This window comes from Aphelocoma coerulescens, chromosome 7 (assembly GCF_041296385.1).
Source record: "Aphelocoma coerulescens isolate FSJ_1873_10779 chromosome 7, UR_Acoe_1.0, whole genome shotgun sequence".
NCBI lineage: Eukaryota > Metazoa > Chordata > Aves > Passeriformes > Corvidae > Aphelocoma > Aphelocoma coerulescens.
The window spans coordinates 25,037,370-25,061,967 of NC_091021.1; the positions used below are offsets into that span (position 1 = coordinate 25,037,370).

A 24,598-nucleotide genomic window follows, 5' to 3' on the forward strand; every position below is an offset into this window, starting at 1 on the left:
GCAAAAGGCACCTTATAAATTGACTCAATAAATACACATAAGACACCATGTTTAATCCTTCCTTTCACATTCTTCTCTTCATTGTTAAAATGTACTAAACCTACAGACTCCCTCCCCACCCCGTGTTTAGACCAGTCCAGTCCAACTTAAAATACTTTTGGCTTCTACAGGAAGACTGGAAAATGACTATTTTGTTTCAAGAAAGCTTGTTTTGGACTAAAATCAGGCCTTGTTAATGGTCAAAGCAAAGAATGGCTGTATGAACTCTCACATCAGGTGCACAGAATAATCACAGCATAGGTGGTGTTTTCATGCCAAGAGACACGCCAGGACCATACAGCAAGGCCTCCACTCAGCAGCCCTTCCTCACTGGGGCACTCTGAATGGGAAACCATATATACAAAAGAAGAAAAATTCTGAAGGATGGAGAGACTAATGGACACAGAGACATGGGGTGAGCAGTGTGGGTACAGCCTTTGGGATGGTCAGGGCCTGCCCACACCAGTGGTGAGACTGTCTCCTTTGGAAGGGTCAAAAAGGTGCCTGACTGCAGTGCATGAGTCCTAAAAAGTGGGTTCAGCCTCTCCAAAAAGTAGGTCAGATGGGCACTGCTTTGGAATTGACTTTAGAGGAAGATCCGTCAAACCTGCTTTTGTTTCCTCATTTCTGTGGTGTTTGCACTATATCCAGGGATGCTCAGCCATCCAAATCTCTGCTTTTATCAACCTCCAGGTCCCATCTTCTCCTTGCAACCCAGCTCTGCTCAGCACCAAGAGACCATTTCCAGGCTCTCCATGCATTAAAGAAGGAATGGGCCAAGGCAACAAGGAGAAGTGAATGTCAGATTGTGATGATGGCAGTTCAGCCTGCACTGACCTGTGCTCTGCACATCAGAGGTTTTCTTCAGCAGCTGAGAGATGGAGACAGAGCTAAGCAGCAGAAGAGCATTTTGTATATCATGGGCAGTACCTGAGCATTCAAGATTTCCCCTGTCACCAGGGGACAGAATCCCATCTGAAAATATGCAAACTAAGCCTTGCCATCTGCAGCTCAGCCACAGGGCACAGTGAGAGACTCACACCACCCATAGGGGCAGGAAGGCACCCTCACCTGACAGGGCTCTGGATGACAAGTCCCAGAGGATAATATCCGTGCTCTAAAAAGCCCAAAACTGCAAATAGGGTCTCATCAGACAAGAGGTCAAAACAGCTGAGAGACCACACTAGCCCAGATTTTGTCCTGGAGCCCTAACCCTGTGGTTTAACTTTCTTAAGAGATTTCTCTAAGGATCACAATGTTCTGGACAAAAAACCTTTGGGACCTCTTGGGTAAATGTGGGCATTTCTTGTATTCATTACCAGCCTTTGGCTGCATTAATACCTTATTTATTTCATCACAGGCCTCTCATGCCTGTTAATATGTCTTTTGGACTCATTTCAGCCCGCAAGCCTTCCAGTTGCACAGTTCTGCTGTACAGCCTTGTCCTCTTTCAGAAGAAGCTGAGCAGTGTGGTCTGGAGGTTAAGGCCCTAGAGACTTGTGCATGGGACAGCTGGCCTCCATGCCTGGCTTGCTGCAGCCTAGGCACCCCTTTTACCCTTTCCATCCCTCTGAGCCCAGTGGAGGAATTCTGGTGGAAGCAGGGGGCCTCGGCCTGTGGTGTTTGCATGAGCGCATCCATCTGCATCCAGCGTTCTCACTTCTTCGGGGATAACCCCAAAACATCGTGGCAGCAGTGAGGCCAGGCAGAACGCTGGCTCAGCCAGCCACATCCAACACTTGTAGAGCTTTAGTGCAAGACGTGATGAATGACAGGGAGATCAGGCTGGTTTGTTTGGTAAATGAAGGGATGGACTCATCTTTTGACACAACTCTGTTTAAAGAAGGCCACAGGTCCCAATGGAGCTTTGTCTTCAAGGTCTAAAAGGGGACAGTCCTTTTCACAGTATTTTTCTGGATTTTTCTTTGCAGAAATATCTTGCTCCAGGGGTCAGGAAGAGCCTGCATGTAGAGCCAGAGACAGCAAAGCCAAACCCATGCACTTAATAAAAACTAAGCCTTGAGGAGTGGACATGACAATGGCCTTCAATGTCTTCTGTGGGAGGAAGATGCACAGAGCAGCCAAGAACCTGCTCCCTGTCCAGTACAGTCCCTGCTCCATGAGCTCCTGGTGGTTTCCCTGCCTGTCTCCCAGGACAGATGGAGATGATGCATGGAGGTTTTGTTCCTCTTCAAGATTTTTAAGGGTATTTTAATGAACAATTAGCCAAGCTGGTCAGGAAGAAAGGTTGTTAAAATGTTGCTTTTTGCTGCTGGTCATTATCCTTGACCTCTTTTTAACATGTTTCTCAGGTTTAAGATGAAGAAATAAAACCTAGAAGGTTTGCAGCATAGGCCCATAAATTTGATTTAAAAGAAAATAACCTCAAATTGGGTTATTTGGTCAGTTTGCCATGAAAAATCTAGGGGAAAAGTCCTCAGAGAGAGATTGTACCCTGTTGAAATGCTTGGTTTCACAAAAAAGGACTGGTTTTCATAACAGAAAAACAATTTATGTAAGAAAATAAGAAGCATGTCTGATGAGAGAGTTCATATGGGTTTGGTGCAATAGGAGCTACTGGATCTGGTATTTTTACCCTGTCACACTCTTTCTGAAACTGTCAGTAAAGGATCTTGAATCCTATAACCAGGTAACTAAACAAGATTGACATGTCTTTGCTCTTTCCATTATAGGCATGGATTTGTTGTTGTTCTTGAAGGCCTTAATTTGCAGTATTCAACAATTTAACAATTGCCCCATGCCTTCTGCTCATTAATTATATCAATGAAAGAAATGTATTTGATTTGATGTAGATTATATCCATCTACGTCAAAAAACAACATGAGTGACACTTTTTAACATGAACAATGTATTCAGCAATAAGAGAAATGTCACAGTCCTTTCCAGGATGACAATAAACTGATCGATCTTGGAATTTTTAAAGCAGAGATAAGGTAAATTAATTCAGATTGTTCCTCCCGGTGCCAAGTCTGAAGCTGATGCCTTGCCAAATCTGCTATAGAAGTGCAAATTGGTGAGGAAAAGCAATGAAAGATATGAATTGTCACTTACTTTCCTGTTGCTCCAGACAGTATCTCAAACCACCTACTCCAAAACAGCGGCACATACATCCTACTCAAAGAGAAATCCTTGAAGGAAGTCTTCCAACATGGTCCACCCAAGCACTCCTTTTTTCCTCATCTTCCACCAAGGGAGCAAGTACAGGTCTCTCCTGAGTGTGAGCTGCAGGTGATGACTTCAAGGACCTTGCCTATGGGTAGTAGCACAAGGAGGGAGGAACTGGAAAGGATATAGAGGAGCCTGGAGACCCAATGAAACCTCTCACAAGACCAGAGGTGCAATAAACTGACTTACTGCTATCCAAAATGTACAGCACTCCTCCTGCCCTCACTTTTAAGGAAAGGACCAGAGGTAGCATTCGGCAGACAATGTCTGGTTCAAAAAAAACTATCTGACCATGCATTTACCTATCAGCAAGCCCACAAGATACCCCTGTCTGCTTGCCTTTCTTCCCATAAATGTTGTTGTGCAGGTCCAGTCACTGAAAACAGTTTCACAGTGGTGGCTCTGGAAACTTAATCCATTTTTGCCTAGAGGAGAAGCCATCCAGCTAAACCAGCAGAATTTTCAGTCCAGCCAGGAACAGAGAAAGAGGAACCTGTCTTTTACCAGTGCCCTCTGCAGACACATTTGTTGGGCTGAGTTTTGAAGCTGGGACTGAAGTATATGCGAAAGAAGATGGCTGAGGACAAAAGATGGAGGGGGAGGAGAGATTCCTTATGAGATCTACTCCTGCGGTCCTGAAAACTTCTAGCTCTGGAGCTGTTCAGAAGACTGGATGACCAGTGTCCCCTTCATCTTACCTGAGCCACTGCTCAGCTAACTGCTGTGGACCACTTGAGATGACCAAGACAATCAGTCCATTAAAAAGAAATTACCATCTACATTTTGTTGAGGGACTCTGATTCAGCACCAGGCTCCTGAACAATGCAGCTTGCTGTCCAGATATTACTCTCCCTCTGCCTAACCCATAAGCTCAGAAACCGGCCAGAAGAGACCAGAACAATCACTCAGTCTGAACTCTTACACAAAACAGACCACAGAGCCCGCCCCAGTAATTCCTGCATGAATACACTGCAGTCCTCTGGAGCCACTGGGAATACAGGGATGGAAACAATAGCTTCGAAAGAACAAATCAAACTTATAAAACAAAACAAAAAAGGGGAGGTGGGGGCAATAAAAGTCACGATGAGTCAAGGAGCTAATTATGTGTGATAGCAGGGTTCCTTTGGCTGGGGACCAGCAAGAGACACTGTCTGCATCCAAACCCTGGGATGAGCATGACAGAGCAGTTTGTGCTGCAGGGAATTAAGTCTCCAGACAGGAGAAAGGCAGCCATCCGAGACTGGGCCAGGCCTAACTCAGACACGCACAAGTCATTAAGCTAATGTCTCTTAGCTAATTGCACACACAGAGACATATCCTGCAAGGAAAACAGCCTGAGAAACAGCCTCACGGAATGGGCATTAAACAAACGCATTAAGCAGGGGAACAGTAATCCTTTCTCGATGCCAGCAGGGTGTGAGGCATTTCTCATCCACAGGACCACAGCCATTCAGTCGTGCTCAGCCCACAGGAATCCCACAGAAGCAAGAAACTGCAAGAAGCTACAAGCCCCCCATCACTGCTTTGTGTATAAAGGCTCAGGGCAAAGAGGAAGAGATGTGGCTGACGATACGTGCGTGCTGTTAAACACACCTCCCTGGAAAGGACTGTGAGTCCCAGGTTTAGATTTAGTAATGAAATAATGAAATGTGAGCAGCAGCAGGAGGCCAAGACTTCTGGGCATTTGCAGCTCTGCCTGTGTTTGCTTGGTGATTCAACCCAGCATTACTGGGCTTCTTAGAAAATGGCCATGAGTCATGCACACCGTTGGCTCCTTCCCTCTCCAGAAAACCCCCAAATCAAGAGGGTGAACATGGAACAACAACAGTTTTCTTAATGGAACCAGTTGGCCTCCCAGATTGTCCCATGTTGTCTGATGCTGGGTATCTGTAAGCCTCAGTATCCTCCAAGCAGAAGTGGAGGATGCACAGCCTGATGCCCTCAGATGCCAGTGCTTGAGAGTTAAGACCTGATGGTTTTGAAAGTCAAAGACAGAAGAGACATCAGGAGGACATTCTGCTTTCCTGCCTCCAAACACTGACAGCTCTCCCCAAGCCACTTCTGACAAATGTCTGCCTAATCTCCAGAACTTCCAGATGTGACATTACTATCACCTCACTTCATCACTGTGTGGCCATCCTTATTGCAGGGAAGTTGTTCCTATCACAGAATTTTAGAATTTTATTGCTGGAAAGGACCTCTGGAAGTCTCTGCTTCAACCCTTATTCAAAGTAAGGCCAATCAGATCTACTTGGCCAGAAGATGTCCAGCCAACACTTAACCCCCTGCTGAAGTTTCAGTCATCACTTCTTGTCAGGTCTGCAATGAATACGGAGAACCGATGAGTCCATATCACCTTACAGCAAAATATTTTGTGTATTTGAAAAGAAATATTTTCAAAAAGGCTTTCCGTCTTCAGATCCTTTAGCCCTTCCCCATAGGTCATGTTTTTGAGACTGATGATCTTTTATGCCTGCTTCCCCCAGACATTTACCAGTCTCCAGCCACACAGATCCTGGAGCTGCCAACCTCATGAAGACTACCATGACTGTAGATGGGAAGAGTCAGAAGCCTCCACAGCTTCCTCCGTGGAGAGGAGAAAACAGAAGAAAGGCTGGCAAAGCAGAAACAGCTCATCAGATGCTCTGAACACCACCCTTCCCTCAGCTCCCTTCTCCTCACATCTGACAACCCCAAGTATGAAGATGTATGAAAACTCCAAGTGCTCAGTTCAGCTGTTGCACTTCTTGCTGTGCCAACATTTCATGGCCCAGCTCTTCCCCAGGGCTAACAGCGTAAAAGAGTGGAAAACCTGACTCACAAGAAAATACTGTTACTGTTATCTAACTGGACCGTGCTAAAAAACCCTCCACGCAGAGGAAAGCCCTTTTGTGTTATGAACAGGGCAAACACAGTCCAACAGCTGACCAGCACTCTGGGAGGAGAGACTTCTGGAAAGATGTGTTCCTCAGGATGGAAAAACTAGAAAAACTAGGACCAGGTTTTCCTTGGCTGTAATACTCTTGGGTATCCTCTGCTCTGCAAATTCCTTTGTGGCATCACCCCCATCCTCTTCCCAGTCCTGTCCTGGAGCCTGTTCCCATTCCCCAGAGCACTTGTTACCTTCCAGACCATGAGGAAAACCCTCACTCAACTTCTCTTCAACCTGCCCTAGTCCTGTGTACCCCCCTCCACACTCCCCCTCCCCAAACTCATGCATTTTAGGACCAAGAAATTCCTCTCAAACAGGAGGTGCTTGAGGACAACAGGACTTTGAAAAGAAAGGGCCTTGCCATGTTAACTAGAGGTGCCTGCCAGACAACAGCCCAGCCCCTGAACACACAAGGAATTTTGACTTCACATAGTGAAATTTCCTAGAACTTTAAACCTTTGTTGTTGTTGTTGTCCTCTCTCTGGCTCTCTCTTGCTTTTCAATTTTCCACTTGGCAACCGCGTTGAAATGATGCAAGGGAGCAGCCGCTGCTTAACTGCAAATTATTAATTAGCTGCCAAGGAGTCTGTGCATGACTGCACGCAGGGCAAGGGGGGCTCTGTCCTACATTACAAAATCAACTGACTGGCTTGGCATTGCTTTTCTGCCCAGAGATATAATTTAGTGGCGAGTCTCCATTTGTTCCAGAACTGATTCCTAAAGGAGAAGGCACTTGCACAGTCTACTGAGGGAGAGAGGGGGAGGAGAAAACCAAAACAACACCCCGCCCTTGGTGACCAAGAACTGATCCTTTAGCTGTTGAAACTCTTTCCGAAGAGCCTCAGTTGCTGTTAAAACAAATACTAATTGTTCTCAGCTAGGGGCTGGCTATATATAGCCTGAACAGGCCATTCTGCTGTGAAATATCAATCTGATAAAACTGGGAAAGACTTCAGGTGCTCAGGGCTACTCAGGTCTCTAAATTTTCTTAAGACTTACTGCCACCCCAGAAGGAGCAGACACCTCTCTGCTGAGACAGCGTGTCTGGCCACATGTGCCCTCCTGAACTGCTGCGACACAACTGAGAGTAGGTTTGCACAAGCTGTGACTGAAGGCACTGAGGTTTTCGGTGCTGTACATACACTTTGCCCTAGACACGTCTCTGTTCACAGGCCCTCATAGTTTAAATAGTCGAGACCAACAAACATCCCAGGGGGGATCTGTTCCAGCGAGTAATTGCCCTTATTGTTAAAAATTAACAACAAAACAATAATCTCAGACAGCTGGGCCTTTTGTGACTTTTATAGCAATATTCCCACAGCTCCACAAGAGACATTGTTTGGGATTCGCAAATAAATTTTCACCCCAAATCAGGATAAATCCTTAGTCAACTGTTTCAAACACCTTCCCAAGAGGGAATGGTCACTTCCCATGTGGCTCACGATGGTATATCTTCCTGGCATGCACATCTCAGGCAGCGAGGCTGGGGGGCTTCAATGTTTGTAGGAGCCAAGCTCCAGACAATTCTTGTGCCCCCAGAGCTGCTGCATCCCTCATTTTCTTTGTGCTTTAACTCACAGCATTTCCTGGCCTTGACACTGACAGAGACTTGTGAGCCTTTGGTCACTCCCTCCTTCCAAAAGTTCATCTGGGGGCAGATGGCCCAAGGCAAAGGGTGGCTCAAGGGGAAGTCTAAACATACAAAAAGCTGCAGCCAGTTAATCTTCGAGGAGGTAGGCAGAGGTGACCAGGAGATGGACTGAAACTGAGTAGAGAAACAACCTCAGCTCCTGCAAGCCAAGCTGATACTGAGGAGAAGACTGATGGGAGAGGTGGAGGGAGGTTGGTCAGCTGCAATGGTGTGCATCCTACAAAGCCAAAAAAGCATCCTTGGCTTGGAATGCTCTGAGTGCCAAACCTGAAGTGGTCTTGAGACTGTTACTTGAAGGCAGACCTCAGCTGCACCCTGCTTGTCTCAGGCTTTGGGTGTCTCCTTCTACCACTCATAACAATTTATATTTGTGTATGCCTGGAAGTGCTAACCAAGACCGAGGGTGCGGGCTTGAAAAAGGCAAGCAAAGCCTCCTGCAGCTCCCTGAGATGCTGTAGCTGATGTCTGACACCCCACAGCCTGACACAAAACCACAGAAGGGTGATGCAAACCATCACATAGACCCTGTCAGGATCAGCAGGAACAGCCAGTGCCCAATTCCTGCCCTGAGAATCAGAAACTGGGTAGCCCAGACCAAGAAACATCCCTGGGGAATCTGCTCCACTGAGTAATCAACATCACACTTAAAAACTAATAACAAAACAATAATAGTAGGCAGCTGTGCTTTCCCTTCCTTTTATAGCAACGTTCCCACAGCACAGTGAGGGACATTGTTTTGGGTTCACAAACAGCTTCTGGGACAAGTACACACCTTTATCTCTTTTTCCATGGCTTACCTCTTACCTGGTGGACCCCACTCACCAGAAGGCAGCCAGCCTGAAATAAATCCAACCATCTGGCAGAAAAGTACATGGACTGTACTGGGGTTGCATGCCAAGGTTTTGATAGCAGGGGAGCTACAGAGGTGGCTTCTGTGAGAAGCTGCCAGAAGCTTCCCCTGTGTCCAACAGAGCCAATGTCAGCCAGCTCTGAGATGGAACCACCCACTAGCCAAGGCTGAGCCCATCAACGACACTGGCAGCACCTCTGGGATAATGGATTTAAGAAGGAAAAAAAGTTATTGCACCACAGCAATTGCTGCCAGAGTGGAATGAGAACATGTGAGAGGAACAGACACCCAGCTCCATGCAGAAGGAGGGGCAGGAGGTGCTCCATGAGGCCATGGTGAGGCAGCTGTTCCCCTGAGGCCGTGGAGGATGGAGAGAAAATCAGGAGTGAAGCTGTGCCTGGGAAAGAAGTGAGGGTGGGAGGAAGGTGTTTTAAGAGTTTGGTTTTCATTTTCTCATTACCCCACATTGATTTGATTGGGAATAAATTAAACTAATTTCCCCAATTAAAGTCGAGCAGCTTTGGTGGGCACCTGGCAGCCAGCCAGGGTTGGACCTCCACACAGACACGCAGCAAGCTTGGTCCTAGCTTGGGTGAAGCTTAGCATTCCTTCACATTCTGGGTTGTGGAAAGAGTTGTTCAAACCAGGCTCATAGCAACCTTTTAGACGTCGCACTCAGAGTTATGTAAAATATTTTTTCTGCTTTGGTAGCTGGCAAACTTCATTTTATAAGACAAATGGAATTTATTAATGCAAAATATTTATCAAGTCTTTTTACTTTTTCCCCAAGGGAGTAGAGAGGTTGACCAGGAGTCTTTCATCTTTGTTGGCTTCTGAATGTTAAAAATGCAGCTGATTTAGAGCAAAACCACAAGTCAGAGTCTGCCTCATTTCTATGCAACCCCTTTTTCTGCAAGTGATGGCAAGTTTTCCCTTTGACAAAGGTACCATCTTCCTGCTGTGATGGCAGGGAATGCTCCTGAAATGTATTCTCAAAGGCTTGGGTGATCTCCATGGTCCAGATGAACAACAGAGGTAACAGGCAGTGTGCAGGATCCTCTGTGCTCAGCTTGCCCCAGTGGGCAAAACAAGAAGATATTCCATGCCTCAAGGGCCTCGCAACATTGAGGAGGGTCCACATAAGGTGAGAACACACCAAGGAAAGAATGGAAGTAGTGGGAAAGGCCAGGACAGCACACTGACCAAATGAAGTAGCCTGTTTACCATGTACAATCCCTCTCTACCCTTTTAGAGCAAAAGAGTAACATAACCAGGAGCTCTACCACCATTTCTAATGCCTCAGATTCTCCAAGTGAGCAATGTGAAATGACTTATCAGTGATTAAGGTATATATTGTAAAAAACCATCACTGTCTTCAGCTGCTAAGCACTGGTGCAGTAATAATAGTCCAAACCAAAGCAATAGCTGGGCTGCTGATGGGCTCAGATCACAAGCCTGTTCTTAGGGCTGTGAATCTTCCATATCTGTCTGATTGTTTATCATCTTCTATCTTTTCCATGAACTGTGTTGTTCTTTTTTTCTGACAGGTACCAGCATAGTCTTCACCTGAGGTCTCCAAGGAGCCCCACAGCATACACAGCATTTCTGTCAGAGGTGGACTTACTTTGGAACAAGCACCTCTTGCTTGCTACAGGAACTTGCATTTCTTTGTTTCATATTCCTAATGCTAAAAGAAAAATACATCTTCAGCTGACTAAGGTTAAAAATTAATTGTTTAATGCCTAGATTATTTATTTGTTCCTCTTCTTTCCTTGCATGACTTGGGTCTAATTTTCATTTAAGGATTTTTTTTAATTTTCCCTTTACAGATTTGCCTTTTAATCTCAAATCTAATCCATCCCAGTAACAACAGTTTCAAATGCAACCGCTTGAATGGAAACAGACATGACTGATAGAGCCCAAGATCCTATCTTCAAGCAATCAACTTGGCCTCACAGCTGGGATATTAGACAATCCTGTTTTGCATCAAAACTTTTTCCTTCAAAGGTGAGGCCCAGTGGCAACTTGGAAGAAGTCTATTCAGTGAAAAAGGCAAGTGCCCTCTTGGTCTATCACTTAGCATCAGGTATATTTACTTGGAGGAATCACGTTCTCTCTCCACACTTTCAGAGAGCTGAAGCTGTTCCAGAATTGCCTGAAGGGGAGAGCAAAGCTGTGACTTGCAGGACATTTGTCTCACGGTGGGGAAGGACTGCAAAATAAAACGTTCCCCTGACAATAGGAGGTTTAATCAAAGAAATGGAGAAGGGTCACAGAGCAAATTCCTGAAGCCAAACTCATGAGTTATAAATAAATATTCCTCGGTGTGAGCAGAGGTCCCTTCAAAAACACCCACTGCTCATTCCAGGCTGCAGTGTGATGCACTCAGGCTCTCCGGCCCCACAACTCAATTCCTCTGCAGCACCTTCCCTGCATCCCACACTGAGCTCTTTCCATGAAGAGGAGGTAGGACTGAGCACAGGGAGGGGAATCCAGCATCCCAACCTGAACACAAAGGCTTGCTCCCAAGGTGTGTCCGTCAGATGACTGAAGGCCGGGAGAGCAAGTCAGAGGCAAAGCTCTCCAAATGTTTATGCAAGATTGTCTCCAGTGAAGCTCAAGGGAGATGTGTAACCGGACATATTGATGAATGCCAAGGTCCTAGGATAAGGTTTCCTTTCGGGAGACATTGATGTTTTCAGGGGTGCTGCGCTGGCTGCTTTCTTTGCTTTGTAAGTTCCAGATGCCAGAGCAGCGCTGCTCTTTGCCTGGGGCAGAGGGAGAGAAGCAGCCCAGCCTGAAGCTCTAATCTAAAGGGCCCTGCCCGGCTGCAGGCACCACCTCCAGGGCTGCTTCTGCACCCGAATAAGCACTGGGGAGGAAACAAAAGGGGAGCATGACAGCCTCATTCATTTGCTAATAGGCTACTGGAAGAAAGACATCAAATCTACAATTGCCTTGCAAGGACACAGTCCAGCTTGCTAAGAACAGAGGAAAATGCAAGAATGGCAAAGGAGGAGAGGAAATGGATTAGGTTTTCCACAAGCACCCCAAAACCCACACTTCCTAGTCAACAGGAGACCTGGGAGGTTGAGCAGGGCTGTGACACTAAACTGTTGAACACGAAACAAGAACTTATTTTTGGCTCTGGTTAGAAAAATCCTTTCTTGCAGAGCTGCCATAGTTCATATGCTTAGAGCAACAGTGTACAAAAAGAAGGGTTGGGATTTTTTGGGAAGGAAGGTGGAAAAAAAAAAGAGCACAAACCCTGCACTGGGAAAGCCACACCGATGAGCTTGTTAACATTTGAAGAGACTGCTTGGCATGATTCCTTACACAAATTCCTGCCAAGAATTTGCAAGAGGAAAGTATATTTAGCAATCCAAGGCATGCCAAAGCCTTGACAAGAGAAAAAAAAACCCTTTTTGAATATGTGGAATAGCAATTAGACATTTTCTAAGCAGCCATTTTCAAAATGCATCCAGGCATCTAATAAGGGCACCTGAGGCATATCCACAACTCTGCCACACTCCATGCCTCAAAAGACATCCGCTAAGATCAAATACTCAGAGGAAGGATGTGTTACCGATGGCAACTGCCCACTTCCAGAGCACTGGGGCCAGTTTCAAGCAGGCACCTCAAGCGGTTGGAAATACACAATCTCATGCCATTGCAAGTAATTTTGTAGCATCCTTCAGGGAACCATTTCTCCAAGGAGAGCTGTGAGCCCCGCTGCATAGCTGGGTAGCATGGAGATGTTACTGGCCCGCTTCATCCACAGGAGCTGGGCCAGCTCTGTGGTGCAATTTTTCTCCAAGTGGAGCTGCTGAAAATCCAGGTGGGATGAGCAGCAGGTGGAAGCTAGGATAATACATAAAATCAGATGGTGACTTGCAGCCCGTTAAAGTGGTGTTCACATCATTCCCCAAATCTGGTTGCTTCTCTTGTTGTCCAGTGTTCTGAGCTGCATGCAAAGCCAGCAATGAACTTCATCACTAAATCTCCTTCCTTTTTAGGGAGAGACCTAGAATATAGCCCCAAGACACCATTAGTATGCACCAGGAAGGTGACTCACCTGCATCAGTCACTCTTGTTTCTGAAGTGCCATTGACATTTCCTTGTGATGCAGCATGGAGGAGGAGGCATGAAGGAGCTCAGGAAGGCCATGAGCAGCCCTTGGTTGTGCTCAAGGAGGAAAGCAGCTGACCATACAGCAAGGGCAAAATATTTGATGGTTATGAAAGTTAGAAATCACACCAGAATATGCTCCTTAAAACGTGGTGCCCATTGCTTATAACTGCTGGGCTGTGTTACAGGCAAGTCCCTCAGACACCAAGCCAAAAGGGAGCACCTGTACACGGGCTGAGTTCACACCATCTTTAGGTCAGGAAATGCAGAAGGGGCAACCAATGTCTGTGTCTGAGGTTTCTCATTCCTGTAGGCCCTAAATCCCCACAGTCTTTAATATGTGGCATAACACCAGTGGTGCCCCCAAGGCTTAGAAACATGATCCCCTACAGACCAGACAGGCTGTCAGTGACCAAGAGGGGGCAGGAAGCACAAATGGGGTAAAGCCAAAGCAATTATTTTGTTTTGGAAAGAGTGAAATGCCTAACAGAAATCAAAATGAGGAAAGCTGCCCTGAACTTGTTCAGTTTATTTCCGTGTTCCTTTGGGCTCCCGAAACACCTTTGGGTACCTGAAATGCCATCCTGATTACAGCTACCATCCCCTTAGGTTATATCCTTGATCCTGAAATAAAAATCCCACAGGACTGACAGAGTGCTCTGAGAAAGAGGTACCCTTCTGATGCCTTAGGTTTTAACTTTTATATTTTTCAAATCCTGTACTGCTCAGTGTGTGACTCTGCAGTTTCTTGTAGCCTGTTAATTTCTGCTCTCTCATGCTAGGTAGACATAACAAAGCCTCTCTGGCCCTGCTTTCCAAGGACACCAAGACTGTCCTAGGCCAAAAGTACGAACCAAAGAGCCGCTAAGGGGGGGTAAGCTGTGGGGAAAAGTGAAGCTTTAATTGGAGAATTAACCCTGCTATGCAAATGAACCAAACCTATAAAAGAGTGAAGAACTCGTGACCTGGGGTCCATCCTGGGGTCCATTTTTGAGAGTGGCTTCGGAGTCCCCAAGGTGTACCTTTGGGGGCCTTTCAAATAAATACCTCTTTTAATCCTTTACTCTATCCTAGTCTGTTTCTAGGAGGCCTCTCAAGGCATCACTTCTCACCTGCTCTTCAAAAGCAACCAAGGTCAACCAACCTGCACAGCCACTTCTACAGAACATTCAGTCAGATTTAAAGTCTCTGTTTCCATCAAACCCTTCTCCAATTCCCAGAGCTGTAGTAATCCAGGTGGGTCAGACATTGCCATAAGCTCACACCCTCTAGGACAGAAGCTCTCTGCTTCTACAGCATCTAAGACAACTCTATCAAAGTTCATGACTAGGGCTTAACAGCAAATATACTGAAAGCAGTAAGCAAACTTACTTAGAATTCCTGTTTTCACCCCAGATTCCTAGAGGAAACAACAAATTTGGAAGACCACCTGGCCAAATCACATAGTTGTCAATACAAATTTCTCCTAAGGTATACATGGCAGTTGCACTGAGCACTGACACAAATTCAGCTTTGCTAGAGGTGACAAATGACTACAAAATCCTCATGTCCAACCTCCCCATTCCTGTTTTAACCTCCTGATGTCTTTTGTCACAGACTCTTGCTTCAATCTCAAATGACTGCCGTGGCCTGTTTTAGGGGGGCAGCAAGAAGCGCTGAGCTGAGCAGCCGTAGCAGGCGCCCAGGGAGAGGAGCCGGGAGGATGCAGCAGAGCGGCAGTGGCGCCCGCTGGCCGCCCGCAGCATTGCCAGCGCATCCGTCCTCCTCCCCGCCCTCACTTCGGGAAAACGGGTGGAACTGGCAGCCTCGAAGATTCACCAACACAAACCCCTCTGCCGAGGAGCACGCCAGGGTATCACGGCACAAGAAGCCCAGGGGATCTGCGGGCACAGCCCATCCCACAGGGATGCAGGTAGGACCGCACAATCCGGGTGGAAAAGATCGTCTCACATCCTTACCTTCTCATTGTGTTTCTACCCTGCCCAGTTTGCACCCTCTGCAAATATAAATCCAAAGGGTAATTAATAACCTCCTCAGTAGGCATAGAAGTCACCTCAGATAACATACCTGTGCAACCATCCTGGGATATCAGTGCAGCAAAACATATCCTCTGCACCTGTTAATGAATGGCTACTTAGAGCAGTTGAGAAGGCTTTATCAGAAACCTGTACTTAATTATGACCTCTGACTCAATAAAGCAAGCACAGAGGTGTGCAGAGTCCTATCTCAGCACATGGAAATGTGACCCAAGCACACTGCATCAAGAATAAAAAGCAATATGCAGAATCACACTGTCCTGCTCATGAGAGGAAGCAGAGAGGCAGGGGCTGATCTCTCTGGTGACCAGTAACACGATCCAAAGGAACGTAATGAAGTTGTGTCAGGGGACGTTTAAGCTGGTTATTAGGCAAAGGTTCTTCACCCACAGAGTGGTTGGGCACTAGCTTCCCAGGGAAGTAATTACATCACCAAGCCAGTAGGGATATGAGGATATGCAGGTTGGTAAGAATGACACCAGATACCTGAGTACATGAGTCGACTTTGGTAAGGGAAGCTTGAAGCACTGAATTAAAAGGAAAAAAGAAAAGTTTGGAAAACAAGTTCAGCGTCCCTGCAGTCAAACTTGTGAGCCACAGACTTTTTGCAGCTTGGGAAGAAGTTCCTACTTAGGTCCAGCTTTGAATTAATCTTTTGAAGATGTCAGGCTCATTAATGAATTATTATTGCTGTGGCTTATCACTACCCAAATCCATGTAAAGCTTAATTTGGAGCAAGAACAAGAAACCCCTCTGCTATTTCCTTACTATTTTTCCTCCGGCAGGAAAATTTGTTTATAAATTGTGGTAATAACCAAAGTTATTCACAAGACTTGTGTTTGCTGACCTGTATTGTTAGGGATGGGAAATGCAGTCACCAAAAAAACCCCCAGACAAAACCAAATTGAAACTCATGAGTCAGACCATAAAATGTTTCAGTATCTTGACAGTCTAAATGGATTATCTGGAGGAAAAAAACTCTTAACAGCAGCTTTTTCTCCAAGACAGAATGTCCCAAGGATTGGCACAACATGAAAATTTATTGTTGCAACTCAGTATGGATTAGGCAACTTGAACACACAGACAGGTCAGCCTGCTACCAGACCAAGAGGGAGTGAGCCACAGGGAGCAAAGCATTCAGGTGGACTAACCCCGAGTCTGCGGACAACAGAACATGCCACAGGCTGTATACACGATTATCTGTGGGTGGTGCTGAAGAATTAGCAACACCAGCCAGCAGCAGAGCACGAGCTGCTTTTACCATTCCAGCCTCCACCAAGCCAGTCCACATGCTGTTTTTCTCTCCATCTTGCAGCACATGCCCCAGTCCCTTGAGGAAATGGGAAGAGGCACAGAGATGTTTTATGCATTCTCTCTTCCCCCGCCCTTATATCTGCCCATTCTTCCACTTATGCAGCTCTACGTTATTCCTCAAGGCACAGATGAGAAGGACACACCAATATGAGCCAAGCTTCTTCAAGTTAAGCTTTCCTCAGATTCACCTCAGCAAACAAAGTGTGCAATTAACTAGAAAGTGTTTTTAATGGCTTTGCCAGTAACAAGAGCCACTCAAAACTACTGGATAGCAATGCTAGGGTCTCTATAGTAACACCTATAAATACAGAACAGTGCACCGGGTCTGCATGGCAAGGTTTTGGTAGTGGGGCGCTACAGGGGCAGCCTCTCTGAGAAGCTGCCACAAGTTTCCCCTGTGTTTGACAGAGCCAGCACCAGCCCGAGCCAGTGCCAGCCCACTCCAGCACGGACCCACCACTCACCATGGACGAGCCCATTGGCAATGATCATAGAGTGTCTGGGCTAACAGATTTAAGGACAAAAAAGCCCACACAACAGCAATTGCAGCCAGAGAGGGGAGTGAGTATGTGAGAGGAACAGGTCTGCAGGTACCCAGGTCAGTGCAGCAGAAACAGGAGGTGCTCCAGGCATCTGCCTTTGAGACTGAAATTTTAAGGGTTAATGACTCAATCGGCCTTTTCAAAAGCAGCTGGTGAGGTGCATGATTTCAAACCAACTTTTGTTAAGCAATAAACTGTTCTTGAGCCAGATGAGGGAGAAGGCCAATAAGAAGCAGATCCTGCAAGGTGGGATAATGCTTCTTACCATGCCAGTGTCCTCCCTTACACAACTGGCTGAGATGTGAAATGCCTCCTCTATTTCCCCTTTCCCCTGGAAGGTATTGGGACATTCACATGCACACGTAGGCCTGACAGCATTCATCCCTTGCTCACCTACGCTAACATGAGGCAGCTGTCTTAGGTCATAAGCCATAAAAGACCCCCAAAGCACCCCCAGACCCATTTCTGGGACTGGACAGTGCATGAACCACAATCTTGCATCAGAGTGGAAACCCCGCTCCCTTCAGGGGTGGTACATGGGCATTCCCACCACACCTAATGGTATTAACCCACTGAACTTGGTGTTTCAGGGGCTCCCCCACCTCCCACAGATCAAGACTGTGACCATCAACTGCACCAAAGGACATTGAAATCACCCACAACCAAGTCTTGTCACTGGATCCATGAGTAGTGGTATTTTTCCTCTTTTTTTCCTCTTTTTTTACCCTTTTTTCTATACCTTTTTCTCATTCTTTTCTTACATATGTATTAAGTATTCTTGTACTTTTATGTTATTTCTATGCCTAACCAAAACAGCTACATACCTTCATTCCACAGCAACCAAACAGTTCTAAAATAAACCTGCCATTCCAGTCCAGCAGCCCGGGCAGGACTCCATGCTGAAGCAGGGCTATGTCCAAAGGAGGCTGTGACACTGTAGGAAGCCTACAGTGGGGCAGGCCCCTGGCAGGACCTCTGCCCTGTGGAGAGGAGCCCACAGTGGAAGAGGTTTGCTGGCAGGACTTGTGATGCCACGGGGGACCCACGCTGGAGCAGAGGAAGTGAGAGGAGCCCTCCCCAAGGAAGATGGAGCAGCAGAGTCAGCATGTGATGGACTCAGCCCCCATTCCTCATCCCCCTGTGCAGCTGCTGGGGAGGGAGAGAAAATCATGAGTAAAGTTGAGCCTGGGAAGAAGGGAAGGGTGACTGGAATTAACATTTGGTTTTATTTCTCATTATCCTACTCGGATACAATTGGTAATAAATTAAACTGATTTCCCCAAGTCAGGTCTGTTTTGCCCACGACAGTAACTGGTGAGGGATCTCTCCCTACCCTCATCTCAACCCACAAACCTTTGTTATTTTCTCTTCCCTGTCCAGAAGAGGAAGGCAGTGATGGGGCAGCTTTGGTGGGCATCTGGCACCCATCACATATAACACAACAGACAGGACTTTTTGCAGAAAAGACAAACATGATTCCACTCCATTATCATCCTTTTATTGGTAAAAGGACAGATCTTGACAGTGGAGAAAAAAGGATGTTTCACAAGGAGAACAGGAAGTAGCTTCTACTGGTCTTTCAATTCCTTCAGTCTTCTGATAGCAGACTTGACTGTCACTGCAGAGGTGGTACTGGAGGAAGAAGCAGAGTCATTTGCATGTGGCACAACAACTGTGCTGGTGTTGGTTTTTTTTTTTGAGAAGCACTAATCATTTCAAATTGCTATCATCTGCTTGCATTGTCAAACAGGGTCTAACTCCACTTATTTTCCTGACAACAAAGCGTAGGCCTCAATCCACAAAGCACGTGCAACTTCACAGGCTACATCCCAACCCAAATTTCCCAGTCATGCACCCACCACGTGCACAAATGTGTGGGCTCAGATCCCTCACAACTGCTACATGTGGGGCAAGTGTCTTCTACAGAATTGTGGGGGAAAGAGAGCAAAGAAAGGGAGTAAGCAACAGCACCCTCACAATAAAGGTTATTATGATTCAATTATTTTGCTTTTACAACAAAAGGAAAACATGAAAATAATTTTTCTTGGAGTAAATCTGGTTTTGCCTATTGCAAAGAATAGCAATCAAATTGCCTTTGATCCACAGCAATCAAATTTTAACAGAACAAGCAACTCCCCCCATCACTAACTCAAGACAGATATAGTTAATGGTTAGAAGGTCAAAATTTTAAAAAATAAGTAAGTCAAAAACTGTAGTATGCCTCAGCTATATGAGAATAAATGCTGATAGGAGCTTCTTCATTTCCTTACTTGTAAGTCCAGGCACCACCAGCAACTGTCTTCATGCATGATCCACAGTGCCAGATACCCACAGCCTTCCTCTTCATTTTGGTCTGGAATAGAAGGAAAAAAAAATCCCTCTCCATCAGCTGAAAAAGCCAAACAACAAACTTCAGGCAAGGACTTCAGCATCACACCACAGCACTCCTATAAGGCAAGTTAAGGCAAGAAAGAGTCAGGGAAACCTTTTACTCAAATTCTGCAGAACAGGGGAAGTCCTTCTGAAACACCTTCTATTCAGATATACACTGGGACATTTCACATTTCTGAAGGCATCATCAAAAATTCAGCTTATTTTGAAGGAGAAAAATAGTAAGGAGTTAATTTGGTCATAACAACTGATATTCTCACCTGGTTTGGTGACTCAGGTAACACCACTGTTCCCAGGACTCCCTGGGCAACCCCAGATTGCTCTAACCCAGACCCACTTCAAACAGCATCAAAAGAGTGAGCGGTGAATACTGAACTCCCTCCCCCGTGCAAGTACCCATCACTTTGCAGAGGTGACAAGAGGTTTGCCCACACCTATGCCTGATTTAGGCAGCTCTACAGACAAGATTATGAACCTTCTCACTTGGTAAGTGAAAGGCAGTGACCTAAAAACAAACAAAAAACCAACACCAAATCAAAGCAAGAAAACCCATGATGAAAATATTTTTCAGTTTCCAGTCACTTTAAAGATTCCTACTCTACACCTATCAATAAAAAATATCTGTGCAAAGCATAAGCTGATGGGCCTTTCAAACTGTCAAACACTAGATTTAACAGTGAATTTTAATTATGTACACACACAGGTAAGATTACTTCCTATCAGAAATTCCTCCCCATCCAGAGTTATACAGCACACAACAGTAAGCCATTGCCACCAAAAGTTAAAAGTGGGAAAAGCAAGCTCTCTTCCTCCTCCAGGTATGCTGTAAAAAGTTACTGAAGGGGAAAAAAAAAAGCCCAAGTCAAGCCTTGATTACCAAAACAACAAGTGTGATGCTTTAGTTCTGTCAGGTCTATTTTATTAATTACATAAAACATACAATCTGGCAACATTGGTCACTCTTTTGTTTAACGAAATGTAATTTATGCTTGTTTTCATTTAATTTATGTTTGTTTTCATTTAACTACCACTAAAATGCATGTGAAATGTCTACTCTCTCTTTTTCAAGGACTCTGACAGTAGCCCTAAGCTCACCATACACTAGTCCCTGTCTCAGAACTCAGCACGTTTCTCTTCAGTACAAGTTATTGAAAGCATCAAATCGCCTTTCTAGCATCAATAACAATGTGATTTTTCAAGACTTTTGGGGGGACAAGGAGATCTCTCACCTTGCCACAGAAAGAGCAGGTATACTTGGCATGCTGGCTGATTTCAATCTTCTTCACCATTTTCCTAAGGGACGCACCGTAACGGGTCCCATATTTACCCACGATCCCGACCTTCTTGGTGCGCTTGGCCTGTTGGGAGGCAAACCAGAGTAAGCTTCAACCCTACAAGGACAGGCTTCTCCTCGCTGCTCCCCTTTCCCCTCCTATCACCTGAGTGCTGAGCATCCTAAACCGGGCTGCAGCCTCCCCCTGCCGCTGGGAAAACTGAGTATTCAGAGTCATGGAATGGGTCAGGTTGGATGGGACCTCAGTGGTCACCTGGTCCAACCTCCCTGCTCAAGTAAGATAGTCCCAGAGCACATGGCACAGGACTGCATCCAGACGGTTCCTGAGTATATCCAGTGAGGGAGACTCCACACCCTCTCTGGGCAGCCTGTTCCAGTGCACGGTCACTGCACAGTAAAGAAGTTCTTCCTCCTGTTCAGGGGGACCTTCCTGCGCATCAGTTTCTGTTCGTTTGTCCTACTGCTTGGCACCACCGAGAAAAGCCTGGCTCCAGCCTCTTGACAGCCCCCTTTAGATATTCGTACATTATTTTAATTATTTAATTATTATATATTTATATAATAAAATCCCCTCCTAATCGCCTCTTAAGAGGCTGAACGGGCCCAACTCCCTCAGTCTGTGCTCATCAGAGAGCTGTTCCAGTCCTCCAATCCTCCTCGCTGCCCTCTCCTGGAGCATTAGCGATGGAATGCCGCCGGGCTGGCGCTGCTGCAGCCTCCCAGCTCCTGCCGGGGCACTTCGGGCAGCGGTGCGGCCGCCAAGCCCGAGCAGAGCCCCGTCCCTCCTGGGGCCAGCCGGCTGTGGCACGGAGCGCCGCAGCCCCTCTCTCCCCCGCGCCCCGGCTGCCATTCCCCTCACCCAGGCCGCCTCCCCCGGGCGAAGCGCGGAGCCGGGGCCAGCTGGGGGACGCAGCGCACCCCCGGCCCCGGCCCCAGCCCCGGCCCCGGGCTGCTCCGGGCGCGCCCCGCGGGCTCAGCGCGGCGGCCCCAGCACGGATGGCGGCGGATGGCGGCGGATGGCGCCGGGCGAGCCCGGCCTCACTCACCATTTTCCGCCGGCGCCGACGCGAAGAGGGAGCCGCAGTGCGCAGGCGCGGGCGGGCCGGCGCGGCCGGAAGTGGCGAGCGCAGGCCGGGCGGGACGCGGCCCCGGCGGCTCCGGGCTGGCCGCGGGGCGGGAGCGCACCGAGGCCCGGGTCAGCCTGAGCGGGAGCACGGGCGGCTTTAGTGCTGCGCGGAGAGGTTGTGGAGGCTCCCTCAGTGGAGCTTCTTCTGAACCGTCCGGTTGCAGTCCTGTGCCGTGTGCTCTGGGACGGCCCTGCTTGAGCAGGGGGGTTGGACCAGATGAGCACCGCGGTCCCTTCCAGCCTGAGCCGTCCTGTGGAACGCAGTGTGAGACCCAGGCGGTGCATGAGCGCCAGCACCGGCGGAGCTCACATTCCTGCGTTTCCACCGAGGGAGGTCACAGCACAACAGGAGAAGGGGCAGTTCCATTCACTCACCTCGTTTTTAAAGATAATAAACAGCAGGTACATGTCAAAACGGGGACAGAAAACATGACCAGAACTGCAGAAGAAGTAAATAATAAATAAACAAATATAAAAATCAACGAGGATGAATTCTTACCATAAAACATACCAGCCCTAAACCATGAGATTTCAAGAATTTTGGCATCAGGTCAGGTCAAGGCAACTTCCTAATTTCCTTGAGTTTGCCCAGTGCTGACACAACCAGCCCTGAAAGCCCTCGTGTGCTGCTGCAGAGGTGATTCCCAGCATCAAAACACAGCGAGAAAAAATACACCAGTGCCACCGAGCTGCAATGCTTGTTAAGGGGATTAGCAACCCATTAACCTCTGTTAAGAAATGTAATCCAGTTAGCCTGAGAGCTTTTTGATGTGCAGAGCCAGCTACGGTTCATCCCCCTCCTGCCAGGAGCGGGCTGGAGCTTCCCAGTCCACCTAGAGACACTGTCCCCAGGTACTTGTTGCAGGTTAATTTTCCTCCATACCCACCCTGGCTGCCTCAACCCATGACAGCCCTCTTCACTTGCAGTCTATTTAGTTAAGAGGGAATCAAGGAATCGAGTGTACCCTACCACTGTGTTACTTTCCCTGGCTGGGGTCTGTACTTCAGGGGCTGCTCAGGGACAGATGTCACCTCCCCTCTTGGCTCTTGCTTTGAGGGTTTGAACACTGACATTTTTAATTCCCTCTGTCATGCCAAGCTTCATCCCTGCAAGCTCTTCTGGGAGCTGGTGCCAGAGCAGTGTTTGAGATGAGGGCTCAGCAAGGCTTTAGGCAATGGTATTTATATCTCCCTCAGTTGAATCAAAATCTCATTTGATATATCCTAGGAATATATTTGCCCTTTTCAGATCCTCGTCATAATGATGACTCACAGGATACAGCTTTGATACCAACATATTAGAAAACTGAAAAGAAAAAGTAAGTTAGTTCCTTTGGCTGCCTAGTGATGATATAGTTAAACAAACATATAAATTGTCAGCCAACACATCCAGAGAATCTACTGCTATTCTCTGGTATCTACAGAGTTCAGGTTTGCTGTGACAGTACAGCACATGGTCATATCCATCATCTACCAGTGTCACAGACAGCTCTGGCAACAACCAAACCCAGCCACCCAGGGTGACAGCCGTTCCCAGCACTGCCAAGGTAAACACACATTTCCAAGTGACTGAGAAGATGAAGGACACAGACAGGCCAGCACAGCCCTGCCTTGACAGTCCAGCCCCTTGAACTCTTCAGCACATGAAGCTGGCCAGCCTGGGGCACACAGAACACTTAGCTGGAACTGCTCCAGCTTATTGTTCAGGTATTTTAACCTGTTGTTGCTGTTTTGCCATCCTTCCTGAAAACACACCTTTCTCGAACGTGGGTGGGAGCACTGATGCAGGTGTACAAGCAGGTATCCAGCCACAGTAAGATGCTCCAAGATCCAGTAAGATGGGTCCTTCCCTTTCCTCTACTGTCTTTAGATAATGCCAAAAAAGATACAGCTCTATCATCTTCAGTGGGCAGGTGCAAGAGTCCCCAGGAGTGCTGCATGTTCCTGAGCCTGCCTGTGGGTCTCACTGGCAAACTGCACACTGCCTTGTACAGGTTCTCATCAGCAAGCCTTGGAGATCCTGTCTGAGCCTGCTGCCAGCTTCCCAGCCACCTCCTCACCATATTAATGACTGACTAATGGTGCCATCAGGATAAGGCCTGTAGTCTCTCCAATCCCTTGAAGTAATCACTAACAGCACTTTCCTGCAAGGTTCTTCTCCCCCTTTTCATCTAGTAAGGATAAAGTGAATTTCAAGTGTATTTGAAAAACCTCTGTATCTGTGCAGCAAACCAAGATTTTATGGGTCCTAACAAAGGGAAGGTACACCTAGCATTCTTCTACCAAGGCTGGGATTTACCAGCATATGGACAATGAGATGAATCAAAGATGAATCGAGTTTATAAGAAGCAGAATTCTCCAAGGGTACTTTCAATGTATCTTAGGAAAGTAGTTTTGAAATAGCTGTAGCTTTACAAAGAAGAGAACTACTTCTACAGGAGACAACAATATGGGTATACAAATAATGTCTTTTGCATTTTTTTTCAGTCAGCAGACAGCAACATTTCTCACCCCTTACTCAGAACAACCCACTTTGCAAGTAGAAAGATCACTCGTCCTACAGACAGATTAAATACTCTGTGTTCAAGATGACAGACATTTAAAAATGTCAAAAAGTGTGTCTTCATCACCTGGCCAGCTGCTGAAGCAAGAGCAGTGCTCATTAACTCTCAGCCCCAGACCCAGAGATAAACCATTTCTTGCAGTTGCCCAGTCACAACACCCCTTGCTACTGCTCACACCCCAAAGCACCATCTGCAGTCATGAATGAAAAGCAGTTCTCCACCCAGCACAATTGTACATCCAGCCTGTGGGGCATTTCCATGACGACACCAGCTGAAAATGGAACAATCAAACCCTTCAATGCAGGAAAAAATACCTAATATCATCAGGTTAATCTTACAGCACAAACATTTTTCTCCTCTGCCTTGCAAGAGAGGTATTTTTGTCAGTGTCTGGTATTTGCACAGAGCCAAGCACGTCACCTCCACAGCACATTAGCTGCTGGCCTCCAGGAGCTCAATGTAAGCCTTCGGTTTGCCACCTTTTCTACAGGTTACAGCTGTAAAACACAGCTAACTGGGAGATGATAAAATAGAAGAAGTACCAA

At 46.8% G+C, this 24,598-nt stretch overlaps 1 protein-coding gene across 1 annotated transcript; it reads right to left on the reverse strand.

Annotated features, from left to right (window-relative positions):
• Positions 1 to 18,160: 18,160 nt before the first annotated feature.
• Positions 18,161 to 21,514, reverse strand: RPL37A (ribosomal protein L37a). Its single transcript, XM_069020954.1, has 4 exons — positions 21,410 to 21,514; positions 20,299 to 20,427; positions 18,949 to 19,031; positions 18,161 to 18,310 (listed from the first exon to the last, which is right to left on the reverse strand). Exons 1-4 carry the CDS (start codon positions 21,410 to 21,412, stop codon positions 18,247 to 18,249), a joined length of 279 nt encoding a protein of 92 aa, XP_068877055.1. The 5' UTR covers positions 21,413 to 21,514; the 3' UTR covers positions 18,161 to 18,246.
• Between the last annotated feature and the right edge of the window lie 3,084 nt (positions 21,515 to 24,598).